The sequence below is a fragment of the Anser brachyrhynchus genome (genome assembly GCF_964034855.1).
Source record: "Anser brachyrhynchus genome assembly, chromosome: 8".
Lineage (NCBI taxonomy): Eukaryota > Metazoa > Chordata > Aves > Anseriformes > Anatidae > Anser > Anser brachyrhynchus.
The window spans coordinates 23,733,794-23,750,526 of record NC_137702.1 but is presented as its reverse complement, the minus strand read 5'-3'; the positions used below and the strand labels follow the sequence as shown (position 1 = coordinate 23,750,526).

Genomic DNA, 16,733 nt, shown 5'->3' with positions numbered 1-16,733 from the left:
TCCAGGGATTGGAAATTAACCTCCGTTGTCCTGTTGGCCACAGGTGCCGGACCTTGCAGTTGGCCTTGTTGAACATCATGAGGTTCACACAGGCCCACCTCTCAAGCCTGCCAAGGTCTGAAATAAGAAGCGGCAGTCAATTTGGAGTAGTGTTTTGCTTGGTTATGCTGTCCGTGCTGGAATTTTCTTGTGTCAGAGTGCCTGAGCTTTTATTAAACTTCTTCCTTTCTCTGTATCAGGCCAGTTTTGCACCGAAGATGTTGATGAATGTCAGCTCCAGCCCAACGCGTGCCAGAATGGAGGTACCTGCACCAACCACAACGGAGGCTATGCCTGTGTCTGCGTCAATGGCTGGAGTGGGGATGACTGCAGCAAGAACATTGATGACTGCTTCACGGCCTCCTGTGCTAACGGATCTACTTGCATTGATCGAGTGGCTTCTTTTTCATGCATTTGTCCTGAAGGAAAAGCAGGTGAGGATGGAAAGCTTGGGTAGGTCTTGCACTTCATGAAAGATAGTTCTTAACTCCGAAGTTTATGCACTTACTTAAAACCGTGCATTTATTTTACACGCTTTGTGGCCAAATTGGCAGGACAAAAGGAAGAATGTGCTCTCCATGAGCAAAGACCTCTTAAACCTCTGTAGCTAGGGACAAAGAAGTACTTGTATTAAGCTGGAAGAAACAAAATGGTACGGTTCATATTGCAAGGAAAGCAGATGCTTTTCCAGCCCATAGCAGGGCCTGTATTTGCCTGAGAATTCATGCATGAAGGTGAGTTGCTCTGTAATAATAACTGTACTGAAAAGTGTAGGAGGCAAACTTAGATATTTGTGAGCGAGGATGAGCTTACTGGTATAATGGGAAATTTGCTGTTGTAGGGTAGGTTTAAATGTCCCGTAACTACTACTGGAAATACAGGTGATCAGTGTATCTGAATTAAGTAAGGGTGCTTCAGCTTCATGTGCACGTATGTTTTTAGCTGTCAGAAAAATCATCATTCATAAGAGAGAAGAGCTAGTTAACTGCTCCCAGGAGGAGATTTTGGTGGTAATAAGTAATTGCAGCACTCCAGAGGTGCTGAAGAGACCTCTGAAGTCACGGAGTCTGTATTTAAATGTAATTTTTTATAAGTGTGTGGTCAAATACCCTGTGGTAGTCTATGGGTTGAAGCCTATACGAAACTGTTTAAGTTTCTGGCTGTGGGAGTCTTCATCCTGGTATTTCAAATAGATAATTTGATTACATAATGTGTTCTGGTTGCAGTATCTCACTTTTTTGAATGGACTCTTGTCTGCCTCTCTAGGTCTTCTGTGTCACTTGGATGATGCATGTGTTAGCAATCCATGCCAGAAGGGTGCTCTGTGTGATACAAATCCTGTGAATGGACACTATATCTGCACCTGTCCTCAAGGCCATAAGGGAGCAGACTGCACTGAGGATGTGGATGAATGTGCAATGGGTAAGTTTCTTTTTGCGTTTTGTGAATATGCTAACAGTGGGTTGTATTGTTTGCTTTATAAACTAATGGAGGCGTAAGAATACCCATTTTGTCATAGCTTCTCAACATAAGTGAGCCTCCTTTCCTGCTCTCCCCCTTCCATTTCAGCGTCTCTAGATGAGTTTTAAATACTATGTGAGACCTGAGACAAAGAGCTCAGTTAGAGTGGCTGTCCATGTTTGAACTCCTAGCCTCTGGAATATGGAAAGCAGTGAGATGATGGACTTGACCACTTTTTTATTGTGCAGCGCTGTGTGAGGAGTGTGTACAAACAGATGCGATAATTAAGCTGACACTTAAAGCTGTGGAGTGCAACAGAAGTACCTCAGTGTGCGTGGGTGGGGGCTATTGCAGCTTCCCTCTTGGTAGAGAGATACAAAGCCTCTTTGACAGCTGGAATATGGCTGGATCTTTTGAGTTCCTTCTGAGACTGGTGATTGCATGGGCTCTTGAAGCTGTAATTCTCTGATGTCATCCTACTGTGTTGCTCTGGGGATCAGTTGGGCTTTCACAGACTTGCTCATAGTTTTCTGCGTGCTAGTTCATGCTACTAGAGTGTGCTGCATGAAGCTAGTACCTAACAAGCACGGAACTGTTAGAAAGCACTTTGAATTTCATTCCTTAGCCTGCCTTGGACTTCTGGACATTTTTTTTGGACCTGCCCTTTTGAAAACTGTTCCCTTTTGAAAACACAAGAAGGACTAATTTGGTTGTTTTGTGGCTGTGGCAGCATCTCGACAGCCTCAGGAGTGAAGTACAAGATGACCTGGAGATAAAGCCTTCAAAGCATCAGTAACTCTAATCCTTGCCTCTTAGTACTCTGTTCTTAATAACTGCTATTAGTAATATGGTCCTGAGTTGCTCCTGTGGTCCACTGGTGATGATGGTAATATTTCTTTTTGCCTCTGACAGGCAAGTAAGTGCTACATGGTTTTCTTCAGCCACAGTATCCTTTCCCAGTGGGATCAACAGTCCTTTCCTCTCTATTGCTTGTCAGAAAGGAATGACTGCTGGAAAAGACCATGACTAATAAAGGATTCTGTGGCTTTCCTGGTCAGAGGAAACATTTTGCCAGACACACTTATCTTTCTTGCAGCAAATAGCAATCCATGTGAACATGCTGGGAAGTGCGTAAACACAGAAGGCTCTTTCCACTGTGAGTGTTTGAAGGGCTACACGGGACCTCGCTGTGAAATGGACATCAACGAATGCCATTCAAATCCGTGCCAAAACGATGCCACCTGTCTGGATAAAATCGGAGGATTCACGTGTCTATGTATGCCAGGTGAGGGGAGTTTCTGACAAGGATGGGGCTTCCAGCAAAGGTGGAAAAAAAAAATCAGCAGGTGCAGTACAGGAAAGGTTGCCAGCTCTGCTGAGGTGGAACACCAAATTGCAATGGGGTGAGGCTAAATGAAACAGAGAACTTTCTGTGGTGGCACCAGCCAGGCGGACTTGGCATTTGTGTGGGGAGGTGGAAAGCAATTAGAGGACAGAGAGAAACCAATCTCTGTATCAGTGAAGGAAGTCAGTCCACCAGTTACTATACCCAGTGCAACGCACGTGTAGAAACTTCTGTTTGCATAAGCAAATCAGGTGCAGACGTTTGGAGCCACTGTGTTTTCTGATACATATACATTCCGGATAAAAGTGTTCGGGTGTTTTTTCTGCTTAAAATACCTCAAATGATGCAAGTTCTCTTTGACCTGAGAAGCTAACTAAAAAAGTTAGTCAGTTGAAATTGTGCTTGTCCAATATTAACATGTCCAGCATACCAATGACCTATGTAGTCTGCTATTTTGCTTTCTGAAAGAAAGTGGTAAAAAAAAAAAAAACGGGGTGTATGTTGCCAGTTGGACAGTTTTATATAATATTATGAAAGAATTGTGACCCCTGCAGGTGATCAGTTAATACCATGAAAACTAGAATGAATTTTGATTAATATCAAATTTATTCTGAAAGGTAGAACCAAATATTTCACTCCTCTTAGCATTTTTCTTCTGTTTGTCACAAATGTGAGGGTTTTTTAGCTGTCTGCTGAGATTTTCTTTACCTTTTACCGTATTATATTGTTGTATACCCACATATATTGATATCTACCAAAGTGGTAAAACATAATCTCTTCTTATCTAGCGGAAGAAAACATTAACTGTGAATTCAGCACAAACTTCTCCTGTTACCACTGGTTAAGTAAGCACATTCAGCCACTGTGGAAAAGCACACAATCAGCACCTGTTTTCATCTTCTGGTGAAAATGTACCAGGAAAACGTACTCTTACCTCATAGGTTCTGCCCAAATTGCAAACTTTACTGCAATGAAACTAGGATTAGACTTCCACCACTGATATAAGAGGCAGCTTTACTCTCAGGGATGCTTTCTAAGGCCTTCAGTCACTTTTTTTCCTTAAAAAACAGGTTTTAAAGGTGTTCACTGTGAAGAAGATATTGATGAGTGTCTAAGTAATCCGTGTGTGAATAATGGAGAATGTCTTGATAAAGTCAACCGGTTCCTCTGTGTCTGTCCTCCTGGTGAGTGCTTATTTCTGGAAGCTTTTTTTTTTTTTTTGCTTCACCATACCAAGAACTCGATAGGTAACCAGTGAGAGAGTGTGCGCTGCGTGTTTCGTGGGAGTTTCTGTAGTGTTAGTTGAGTATGTTTGAGTTAGTTGCACGATTCTAAACAAGTTTTAAAAATCAGAGCCTCTGCATGCATTTTGACTTTTTTTTTGAGGTTTTCAAACAGAAGCAGGTTTTCCATCAGTATAGCTTGTGGTACTTGCATGAGGAGGGAGGGTGGACTGGGTCTCCACTTTACGGAAAATAAAAAAGGATAAATGCTGAGCTGAGGGGGTCAGCATTAGCTATAATCATCATTGTCTTCCTGTTGGCTCCCAAAGTTTTGAGATCAGAGTATACTCGACAAAAGCCTGTTCTGCAACCCTTCATATTCAATAATGACTTTCTGGCCCATATCCCATTCTTCCTTTGTTCCCTTCCTCCAAAAAACATTCCTGGAGTTCTTGATTTTTTTTTCCCCATTATCTCTTGAAGTGCCCTAGGATCTGCATCATGTGACATAACCTATTGATAGTTGGATTATTTCAAGAAATGTATGTAAAGATACAGTGCTGCTTTGTACCACATTCTCTGCTGCTGTAGTAACTCCAGTCTGAAGGCTGTAAAGCGTGCATTATTGTTTTAAGTTAATGGTGTTGATTACTGGAGGAAAGTGTTTATTGGTGGCCTCTCAGATTTAAAGGCAGGCATGCTGGTCAGCAGTGGACAGCATAGCTGTTCCATTTGCTTTGTTTCTGTTTGACGTGGCCATCTCAGTTTTCAAGCTGAGGCTTCTTTGACCTGGAGGATAGGAACTATGTTTAGGTTGGTGGTTTGGATGAGGAACCAGTCCACCCAGGGTGTGGTGTGTGTGCTTAGTGATGCAATTGAGTTTAGATTTACTGTGTTTATATTTACGTGGTTTTAAGGATTTGCTAATAAATAATTTCTCACAGTGCAACTATAGATTAAATGCTTCAAATTGCCTCTGGATTTTCACCATCTTTCTGCCTTTCAGGATTCAGTGGTGCTGTGTGTCAGATTGATATAGATGACTGCTCCAGCACGCCGTGTCTCAATGGAGCCAAATGTATTGACCATCCCAATGGCTATGAGTGCCAGTGTGCCACAGGTTAGTCTTGTGTTTGGAGCCCCTGGAATGGAAGTTGCATTAACCTAAATACATGAAGGGGGTGGTAAAACAAGTGTCAGTGTTATTAGTTTCTCTGAAATACTTCTTGTTTGTTATAAAGCTTTCTTTGCTCCTTTGCAGCAGAGAACAGCATTAAGTATGGAAACCGTTTTACGTGTGATAATAATGAGTTCACAGTTGATGGGATTTCTGGCCTCCCTCTTTCAGCCCCATCACTTGCTTCCCAGAAGGTGACAGCTTCTTCTGTGGAACTATGGAATCTCCAAATGCAAAAACAGCATTGTGAAGCCTTTTATCTGTGGCTTTCCTTTCTTTGTTCAAAGTCAGATTTTACAGTATACAGCTGAAGAACAAGAGATGAACAGAGCAGTACCGTTGTGTATTTTGATTTCTGTTGCTTCAGGCTATTTCATATCAAAAGTGAAAAACTGAAATGCAGTAAAAATTGTGCCCACCAGAAGTACCACCACCACACAGCAGCTACCTGCAAGAATGTTATTTAAATGATTTGTCAAGCATCATACTTAAACTTTGACAGATCTGTGGATGGAACTGAGGCTTTTTGAGTGCACTAAATTCCTTTACTGCTTGGTCAATTGCACACTTAGAAGTGTCATATTTAATTGTGGGATTTTCTTGTCTTTGAACCTCTATGAGTAATATAGGTATATCTTTAATTTTTATATTTAGTGAAATAAGAGGGTGTAGGCAGTTCGAAGCTGTTAACACTTTAATTCTCAGTAAGGACCAACTCTTGGTTGCTTTCAGTTAATGGTGCACGGGGTTGTTCATGGTGCAGATTGAGACTGGCCAGATGTGGAAGGTACTGGCTTTAGCTCTTCCATTATGGAGGAGGCTGAAAGTCCCTGGAGCTGCCTCTACTAGAAATATACTGCTAGGTCAGTTAGATATATGTGCAAATTTTCCCATTTTGAATTGTTACAGTAATCAAATTGTTAAGGCACATTCATTTGACTTCACTAACATATTCTGCACTGTACAGAATACAGTTGAGATTAGCCTAAAAATTCCTCCACACTCTTATCACACACAGCCTCTCCCCTTTATCCAAAGTACCTGAAGAAACAACTTGTTGGAAGTACGGGAGTAAAGTACTGCTAATCAGGAGAGGAATAACTATTGGTAGAATTTTTCCTTTCCATTACTTTATTATGGAATAAGTTGTCACTTGCAAAAAGAAGAAGCTGAAATGTTTTCCAAACTTGGAAACTATCTTAGAAAGTCTTTTTCAAGGTAGATGTGGTCTGGTTGCTTTCATTCCCTAAGAATGCAGAGTTGTGCCATTAATCCATTGCAGAGCTTATTGCAGAGTTTGGGTTCATGTCTAGGAGCACAGTGTGGAGAGCTGTGCCTTGAAAAGCATGTTCTGAATTCAGGCATTAAACTATTGGGAACCATCTCAGTACAGAGATGCTATGTTTACCGGCTGAGAAGGGAAGACTACTACTACCATGAAGGCACATGGTGCATGGAACACTTTTTTCTGTCCCTTTTGAGGAATTTTTATGTTCTATGTTCAAGTATTTTTTTCTAATCTAACCCTGCAAAGAGGGAAATCATACATCATTAAGGTGTGTTCAGTTAAGAGGTTGAGATTTATACCTGATCTTAAAGTGGTTTAGCTGAACTACAGTATGAGGCAAGGTAATTTTTTTGAACAAATGTATATAAATATCATATTTAATAATGACATTTTTCTTTAAGACTGAAATATGGAATTCGTCATTGGGGCAGGTCAGTTTCTGGAAAGTAACGTTTGAATGTGTTCTTGCTCTATTAATCTCATAATATGAGTGATATATGTTCCCTGAATAGTATTCACCAGCTGCAGAACTGATTGAAAACTGCAAAATGTTTGGCCAAATGCTGTACAGATAGCTCTATTTACTGCTTGCTTTTTGTCTTTTCTTTCCCTTCTGGCATTATTCCACTTCTCCTTCCCGGTGGTAGATCATGGCTTTTCTTTTCTTGAGTTGTCTTAGGTCTTTCATCTTTTCTTTCCCTCTGCCCTCTGTTTTTTTGCCACCATTCGTTCTCTTTTTGGTTTGGTTTTCTTCCTTCCCTAACATCTTTTTATATCCATCTCTCTAACTAGCTTCCCTTCCCTCTCCCTACCTACTTCCACACCCATTCATCCATGCATACGTTTGCAGAACTTGGAAATGTTAGCCGTCACCTGGTATGTTTGACCAGAGAACTAGCCACAAACCTGTATGAAAAATGGGGAGCCTGTTATCCAGTTGTTATACTCAGGTGAGAATCACTCTTCAGCTGTTGAAATTGCCTGCAGCTTGGTTTGTATCCGTCTCCAGTTAATGTCTGAAATTTGAAGTTTTACCTTTCTTATCTCCAGTTGCTGGAAGGCAGCGTGAGCTGGGGCTCCAAAACCTCATCTGTGAAATCCATTTATTTTAAATTGTCCCTTTCATATAGCTCTGCTCCATTGTGGAAAACAGGGCTCTTGAGGGAGTCGTATGCTGTTCTTATCTTCCTGAACACCCCACCCCCGCTTTTTTTTTTTTCCCATCTGGTGAATAGATTCTGTCTTCTGTTGCTCAGGATGTTTCCCAGCTGAAGCAGAATGAAACAGGCCAAATTGGTGCTTGCTTCATTGTTCCAAACTGAAGAGATTGCATGCAGTCTTTCATAAATTTGCAGTTGGTGTTTGACTGGAATTACTGTAAGGTTTCCCAACGAGAGGGGCAATAGACTTACTAAGCAGAGCTGCAGAAGCTGCGACATAAGCCAGGGGAGTTCCCCTGGGAAGGTTTCTGCAGCCTCTTTGCAGTAATTTCACGTAGCAAAAAAGTCAAATCCCCTGGTATTGTGTAGAGGAAATAATAACAGTAGAGTGCCTTCAGATAGTTTATATTGATGCATGTAAATATTTTGTGGAGATGTACGTGTTTACTCATTGCTACTGTACTGAATATATGGAAGATATACTTGAGATGCCAGGATTCTCCATGCAAGATGTTCTGTAATGCTGTGAGCAGTGAAGAGACAGTTGTCTTCCAGGGCTGGAAAATGGACAGCAGTTGAGGTGCCCAGTTACCCCTGGTGTTTGTCTGCCAGTTTCATATATATATATGAATATATATATGACACTTCCTCTATTTGCATTATATTCACTGCAGCATTGTACCAGTTAACCTCTTAATTACTCTCATTGGTAATTTTTCCTTAGGTTTTACTGGCATTTTGTGTGAGGAGAACATCAACAACTGTGATCCTGATCCTTGCCACCATGGTGAATGTCAAGATGGAATTGATTCATACACATGTATATGTAATCCTGGCTACATGGGTGCCATCTGCAGTGAGCAGATAGATGAATGCCACAGCAATCCTTGCCTCCATCAAGGGCGCTGCATTGACTTGGTGAATGGCTACCAGTGCAACTGTTTGCTGGGCACTTCAGGTACATAAAGCACAAGTGGGAGGATTGGATTCTAGCAGAATTCAAGATTTAATTATTTCTTGTGTGTGCTAAATTTGCATGTAGAATAAGCATATGGTAAGAGTGTAAAGCTAGTGTCTTCACATTAATCTTGGTTACTGCATTTTCCTGTGTTTGTGTGGATTGTCTAACCCTCACTGGTACTGCAAGTGGTTTTGGAAGAATTCTTACCCCAAAGTTCAAGTGTGCGGGTATATCTGGTATGATAAAAAATAGGTATGATTTTCAAAATGGCTTATTCGTATGTTCAAACATTTAGTGCAAGTTCAGGATCATAGTCATCATGCAGTGACTTGAGTGACATTACTTGGCCTCTCAGTGTTTCTGCGTTGTTTCATGTTAATATTGTCTGTGTTACTTTCTAGCAGGTGGGATTCTTAATTGGCTATTTCCAAGGGGTAGTTCCGTTGTCCATCTTGTAAGATTTGGACTAGGAGTATGTTAGTATGAAGTATTCTTCTAACACTTTTTTTCTTCCAGGAGTGAACTGTGAAAACAACTTTGATGACTGTGCAAGTAACCCATGCATTCATGGGGACTGTATTGATGGCATTAATCGCTACAATTGTGCTTGCAAACCTGGATATACAGGTAAAGTCATCTACCTGATAGCTTTGAGTTGTTTTGAAGGTAGTTAGACTGGTAGCAAAGGAATCTGCTCTTTGCATGCTGACTGCAAGGGGTTCAGGTAGTATCTCAGTGCAGCGAACCTTAATCTTTGAATCTCGGTGTTTTACCTTATAGCAAGTTACACCAAGCAGAGAAATGGCCTAATCTGTGCTGTGAAATGCCATTCCTGTTAGCTAATTACATCCAATTCATGGTTCTTGGTTTTATAACAAATAAGACCATGTGACTTCAGTTTATTATTTACAGCTTCTTTATAGGGACAAAGAGATTACAAACAATATAGGCAGGTGTTTGATTAGACAGTACCTTGGGCATTGACCACAAATAGTATTTATCTTTCTGCAAAAGCAAAATGTGAACTCAGTGTTTTAATGAGCTGCTCTCCACTCTGAAGTTTCCAACTGAATAACCCGCTTTTTGCAGGATTTCTGTTTCATAATGTGATCTGTTCTGCTTCCTCTTTAAATTATATACTATGGTAAAAGCAAGACTGAAAAAAGCAGCTTTTATTTGCTTTTGGATCTGTGCTCAGAACTGTAGATCTACATCAGGACTAGTTCTGATGACTAAAGCACATCTCAACACTGTTTATAATGGACTTAATGTGTTTTGAGCCATATTAGGATAATATGCTCATAAAATAATTGTCGTAAGGCAGTTGGTACTGTTTATAACAGTTTTCTCATCACGTTTGTTACTGTTTATTACTGAATGATTCTAATTAAAATTAATCTGAAATGCATTAGAAACAGTGCTAAGAGGTTTCATGTGTCTTGTGCATTTCTCTTGGCATCTTTCTAATCTTCTGAAGCTCCTTTCTTCTATTGACTCTGTCATGGTGATACTCTTCAGTCCCTAGAGCAGGAACATGGTCCCGATCATTCTTGACTTTGTCTTCGATGTTGTTGGCATACCACATTTGTTACCCTACTCGCCTTCTTTCTTATGCTGCTAAAATAGTTCAGTAATATAGTGAATCAACCTGTTCTAGTACTTAAAGAGCTGGTCTGCATGGGGTCTCGTAACTTTGTCCTTTCCTCATGTTAAACATGCTTTTCAGCTTCAATACTTACTTTGTTTAGCTTTCCAGCTTCACAAGACTTTAGGGTCACTACTTCAGGGATCTTGTACTCCTGGCACACACAGTAAAGAGAGGCAGGCAAAACAGGATACGGTATTATTTAGAGTTCCTTTTACGCAATAAACCACAAGAACTATATTTACAGCAGACAGCATGGCAGTGTTGGTTGTTCAGAGGGTAGGTAATTTCAGCACAGAAGACCAGGGCTTTGATAAGTGGAGCTCAAGAGGTTTGTTCCAAGCATGATACAACTGAGAGATTTGGGGCCTTCTAATGAATATTAATCAGTGATTTTTAATGCAACTCAGATGCTTGAATGGTTTGTATATACTTGCTGAGCATAAGTGCTGTTTTCCAGGCAGAGAAAAGTGCTGCATCTTTCAAAGCGTTCCTTTTCAGTTAAAGCTGCTTAAGTATGCAAGGCTTGTCCCTCTGTATTGGCTTTACTGAGTTCTCTCAACATATGTTCTCACAGACTTGTAAGACAAATGTTCTTATAAGAAATACTGCTTAATAATGCTTGTTTTGTTTTGTTTTTAGGCCCACGCTGTAATGTGGATATTGATGAATGTGCATCTAACCCTTGCCACAATGGTGGAACATGTATAAACGAAGTCAATGGCTTTCGGTGTGTATGTCCTGAAGGTTACCACCACCCTCACTGTCAGTCACAGGCAGATGGCTGTCTTAGTAATCCCTGTGTGCACGGTAACTGCACGCACATTGTTAGTGGGTAAGTTCTTACTATCGTGTTAAATTTGTCTACCTTCTTTGTCTTTTTTCGCAGTTTCATCTTGACTTGAGGTTTCTGGTTTTTTTTTTCTTTTCTGTAATTTCTCAGTTAGATTAGGATGCCATCTTATTTGCTGCCTGTGACGTAATCACAGTAAGGTGTAGACCTTTAGTCACCAGCTGCACTCTGTGCTGTTTCAGCATAGGTTTTTCTGCCCTGCATGGGCATGTAGCGCAGGGTGGACTGCCATTGCATAAAGGGAGGGGTTGATAATTCAAGTGAGTTCAATTAAAATAAAAAAATAGTCCCAATTTGAACATTTGGAGAGCAGTAGCTACCTAATCCATCAAAATCTAAAATGTTGATCATAGAGAATGTCTTTGTGGCTAGTGCCATTTGCTACCCAAATGCTCAGCATGAAGGAATAGCCAGATAACTTGAAATTAGGAGATAGGGAGCAGCTTTGGAAGAAACCTGCTGGGGAAATCTAGGTGTAACAACTGATTAGAGGGGTTTATATAAAATTACTTCTTCAAGGCTTAGGAAAGGAGCTCAGTATGAAAAGTCAAGAAGAAAATAAGAATTAGTAGTTCATGCCCTTCATCTCGTTCCTGTTTCTCCTTCAAAACTATTTAACATTTTGCCCCAGTAAAACCAGTCATTACATTTCTTGGGGAAAAGCATTTTTTTATTTTTTTTAAAAGCATGGCACCCTGTTTGACTTGAGGGATTGATAGTAAGCAGTTGCCTTTGACCATTTCCTCTAGCAGCTTTCTCGAGATCAAGAGATTTATTTCTGAGCAGTGTATGTCTTTGAACAGTGTATCCAAGGCTGAGATTTCATCAGCTTTAGTCACACTGTTGCATGCCTGAGAGAAGAAAGAAAAGCTTTTTTTAGCCATTTTGATAGCAGCAGTTGTTACTGAATCATCCCATCCAGGAAGACCAAATGCTGAGTTCAGGAGCCTTGAATGAAGACCTCATTTGTTAACGATGACTCTGTGCTAAATGAATGACATGGGTCCTGGGAGCACAGGGGCTGTGGAACTGGCAGGTGTGGGGAGAGAGGATGTGAAAGTTCCCAACTGTATGAGGGATAGTAGTGGATCCCAGACACATGCTGTGTCCTAGGAAGCATTGTCAGCACTTGGTGAGGAATTGATTTGCCATTTCTGGTAGCTCTGTAGGACAGGATTTGGGATTTTCTTGGAGCTGACAGCAACGCTGCCTTTATTTCTAGTTCAGCCTCCATGCAAGCTTGGAAAAAAGTTGGTTTGGTTCATCTTGTCTGTCATCACCTGCATTCATGCTTATGCCCATGTACACCTTATGCTCAGGGTCAGATAAAATAAGTCTTGTCTGCATGATGGCCAGCATGTATTTTGGGAGGCTGGAGTCCAGGGTGATTCACTGACACCTTGGTTCTACATCATAGGGGTGGAGTGCTGCTCTGCTTGAGATTTTGAAACATGGTAAATTGCTGCTGTTCCCAGCCAGCTGTTTTCATTTGTAACCACTACTTTGTATTAAATTAGCCTATTCATCTTCGGAACCTATTGTTCCCCTCCACTTTTTTTAGTCTTTTATTTTCCTGTCTTTGTTTAAATGTGTTGCGATGTCTTATCAAAGCAGAAACATATTGCTGGCTGAGTGCTTTGTGGAAACTTAACAGGAGGGAGAGAGTATGGTGTTAAGTGTGAGTTGATTCTCAATATTTTGGAGAGAAGAAGAGTTATATCAAAATGTTCTCAAATTGCTGTTGTTTTTGCCTTTTAAAGGTACAAGTGCGTCTGTGACCCAGGTTGGATAGGAGATTACTGTTCGACAGAAGGGAACGAGTGTAAATCAAACCCATGCCAGAATGGAGGAACTTGTGAGGATCTGTTGAATGGATATAGATGTACCTGTAGGAAAGGATTCAAAGGTGAAAATTTGAAAATAATTTTTTTTCCTTTCTGCTTTATTGTACCCTTAATGCTGTTTTAATCTTTTGATTAAATTTCATGGAGGGGAAATGCTGTGGTTATATGAAGTTGAATTGCAGTTGTTACACGTAGACATGATACAGTAGTGGAATGCTTTGAAAGACCATATTTAAGCCATGCTTGAACTTACTAAGAAATGTCCTGGTTGCAGTCAGCTTAATTTACTTTGTAAATTAACTTTGTAAAAGTTAAACTGAGCTATGTGAGCTATATACATGCACTGGGAATTGAAGGAGCATTAATCTGTTGGAAGTCTAATGCTCTTCTGTTCACAATAATTTTCTGAAGTGTAGAAAACCTTTAATGGGGAAATATGGCTTCTTGGAATGTTGACACCTTTTCTTCAGATATCTAAGTGCAGAAAAGATACTTTGGGAGGGGAAAAAAAAGATAGTAATACTGTAATTGTAGCATGAAATCAGCTATAGGCATGCAGTGATATGGATGAGTTTGTCTCATTCCACAAGAGATGTTGCACAGGCAACACTGTTTAATGCACAGCTCATCGGAATGTGATAAGCTAATCTTTCAATGAAAAGGTTATGCCTGGTAGTGGCACTGTCTAAGAATGCTGATGAATTTTTTGCCCAGTGACTAAATGGCTAAGTCTTCAGTTTTTAGCAATGGCTTTACAAAAACTACTCAAAAAAGGAAGAAGAAAGTGTTAGAACTGGGTTGTAAGGGTAATGTGAAAACTAGAAGAGCAAGTAAAAAGATGTGATCAGAGTAACAATGGGAAAAGATATTAAAGAAGACTAAAACTTTGCATAAGCAGTAGTAGCTGCATCTTCGTACCTTTCTCTGTCTTTCACGGGCAGGAATTTTACACCCTTTGCTTCCCTGTCTCCCTCTACAGCTCAGTGCAGTGAGTTTGTCTTCCTGTCACTCCTTTCAAAATAACTTAGGTTAGCAGGAATTACTGTGTTTGCTGTCTGCTTGTACCCACTGAGCCCACGAGGAATGCTCCAATCTTCTGCTTAGATTTTTCAAAAGTGGAAATGCTGTCCACTGCTGTGTAGGGTAATCATGCAAGTTGCAATCCTTTTTCATTCTTCTGAGAAGCACCAAGCTCTTAGCAGTATATTCTCTTGTTTTTTCCCTTTCTGCACTCCAGGTGTGAACTGCCAGGTAGTGGTTGCTCCTTGTTCCCCTGATCCTTGTGAGAACTCAGGAATTTGCCAAGAATCTCCTGATTCTGAAGGCTACACCTGTCAGTGTGCCCCTGGCTGGGAAGGTAATGTGGATGGGGAACATAAAGTACTTAAAACACTGAACAGTGTTGGTATTGAGCCTTTTGATCATTGACACAATGAGAGGTCTTACTTCTGGGCTCTCCATGTTTCAGGGGAGAGGTGTACAGTGGATATCGATGAATGTCTCTCGAAGCCCTGCAAAAATCATGCTTTGTGCCATAATATTCAAGGCAGTTACCTGTGTGAATGTCGTCCAGGCTTCACTGGAGGAGACTGTGACAGTAACATTGATGACTGCCTGTCAAGTGAGTATCAGGGGATTATTCTGTGTTTCCTCCTTTTACCTAGAAATAATTTTGCTTTACTATTGATGACTACTATCTGGCAGATGCTCAAAGTTCCTCTATAATCTCTTACCAGGGGTGGGGGGAAACACCTCAAAACCTCAGCCTTGTAATACTTGCATGTTTAAGGCAGGCAAAATCCATTACGTTTAGATGCTAGAAATGGACTGTTGTATTCTAACTGATGATAGGAGTTATTCTCAGATTCCTAACTTGAAATGATCCTTAGGATTTACATACTTTAATGAGGAACACTGTTTAATGAAGAATTTCATTTGCCTGAAATTTTAATATGCAAAGTTAAAGTAACATTGCAGGGCTTACCTGTATTTCAAAGTTAAGCTTGACTGAGGTGTGGTGGGAATCTGAGGCATAACAGTCCTTCCTGAAATGTCTCTGTCTGACATTAGTATTCTGGAAAGAGTGGGTTCTGTTGCTGTTCCAGTTAATCCATGTTTGAAAGCAAACTGAGCAGCAGGAAGGCACTGTATTCCAGAATAGGTATCAGCTGCAGGAGGGTAAGCCATACAGTGGTGAGTCTTGAAATAGTTTAAATTACAAGAAAGTAAATGCTCATTCCATGCCCTTGACAGTACAAGGGAAACCAAATACGTACTGAATTATTTTTCTTGCTGGGCATATTCTGTATCATCAGATAAAATCAGTCTCCTGGAAAGTGTTGTGTGTTTAAAAGCTCATCCGTTACTATTTGAAAAGTGCGTTGTTATACCTTGGAGTCGATCACAATATACTATTACTTTTATAATTGGCTGCCTATTGAAAAGAAAAAAGGACTAACTAGTTTTTATTGGAATAGCTTAAAACCAAACCAAAGTGTTTCAGACTTCAGGTATGAATTTAGATAGTCATGTTTTGCATTGAAAAAAATTAAATTTGTGACTGCTCTAAAGAAGAATCCAGGTAATTCCGAGACATCTGGCTTAGCCTGAGTTTTTGCTTACCACTTTCTGAGCAAACAGGTACAGTACAAAAAACGACACTTCGGTGCATTGATCCAAAGCTTTGTTTCCTGAAACCAACAAAACTGTGGCTTGTCCCTGTAGGTTTTACATGGGTGTCTGAAGATAAAAACGTTTTAAGTGTTCATCATTCTTTCTTTAACAGCTGGAAAATCTCTCTGAGCTGAGAGATTCATCCAGTGTTGTCTGTTATGTAGCACACCCATGAGGTTGAAGAAGAATTTCCAATTACTGCTACAGCTGATTTCATTTAGCATAACAAAAACCTTCCATGGCTTGAGCCAAATGTCTTTAATCTATGAAGCAAACAAATCCTCCAATAACAAGAACTTATTGAAAAGTTGATACTCCAGTCTCCGTTTTCTGCCAATAAATGTGCAGCACAGAGCATTAACGCACAGCTTTTGGCTTCAGTCATAAGTGGTTGGCTGTTACAGACACAATATTTTATAGCTGCCAGGGGTCTTGCTTTGAATGTGCTCTTTCTCTGCAGTAGTCAGATGACCTTTAAATGGATGCAGGTGTCTGTCTTATAACACAAATTTTTATCATGTGAGCATATTTCTCAGTCAATAAATGAGCTTTAATTACCTTTCACATCTGTTTTCTTCGTTTACCAGCACAAAATGATCTTGTACTTAAGTTGAACTGCAAATTTTTGGATGAGTTTATTTGCATTCTAAAGTTTGTATTTTAGTAGTACTTTTGAAGATATTCATAGATTTAAAAAACTACTGACTTTTTTCTGTCTTTTCCTCCCTCCTCTCTTTTTCCCTCACTGTCTTTACATATGCAGACTTTTGGACTAGGGAAGACACAGTAGAAAAGGAAGCTGGCTTCAGAGGCAGTATCTGACATAGAAATGTAGTTCTTAAAGTGGAAGGAGTAAAGCAGGAAGAAACTACTGAGTGGTTGAGATCTTTTGGTTAGATTAGTACTTGTGGAAGTAGAAGGAATACAGTAGTAGGGGGTAGCTTGGACCAAGATATAGGTGATGTACAAATAAAAGAGTATGGTTGTAATAAAGAAAGTGCCAAGAAATGCAGAGGTGAGAAGAATCCAAGGCTGAGTATGAATTTTTGGGCTTTTCCACCAGC

The 16,733-nt window shown here is 40.2% G+C and overlaps 1 protein-coding gene across 1 annotated transcript in view; it reads left to right on the top strand.

Moving 5' to 3' along the window:
* The window catches only part of NOTCH2 (notch receptor 2), an 85,566-nt gene that overhangs the window by 40,574 nt on the left and 28,259 nt on the right, over positions 1-16,733 (top strand). The window contains exons 6-16 of the mRNA XM_080602070.1: positions 240-473; positions 1,306-1,461; positions 2,597-2,785; positions 3,916-4,029; positions 5,075-5,188; positions 8,418-8,651; positions 9,171-9,281; positions 10,942-11,134; positions 12,913-13,058; positions 14,234-14,353; positions 14,465-14,617. Of these exons, the coding sequence (XP_080458196.1) occupies positions 240-473; positions 1,306-1,461; positions 2,597-2,785; positions 3,916-4,029; positions 5,075-5,188; positions 8,418-8,651; positions 9,171-9,281; positions 10,942-11,134; positions 12,913-13,058; positions 14,234-14,353; positions 14,465-14,617 (1,764 nt within the window). The remainder of the gene's footprint in view (positions 1-239; positions 474-1,305; positions 1,462-2,596; positions 2,786-3,915; positions 4,030-5,074; positions 5,189-8,417; positions 8,652-9,170; positions 9,282-10,941; positions 11,135-12,912; positions 13,059-14,233; positions 14,354-14,464; positions 14,618-16,733) is intronic.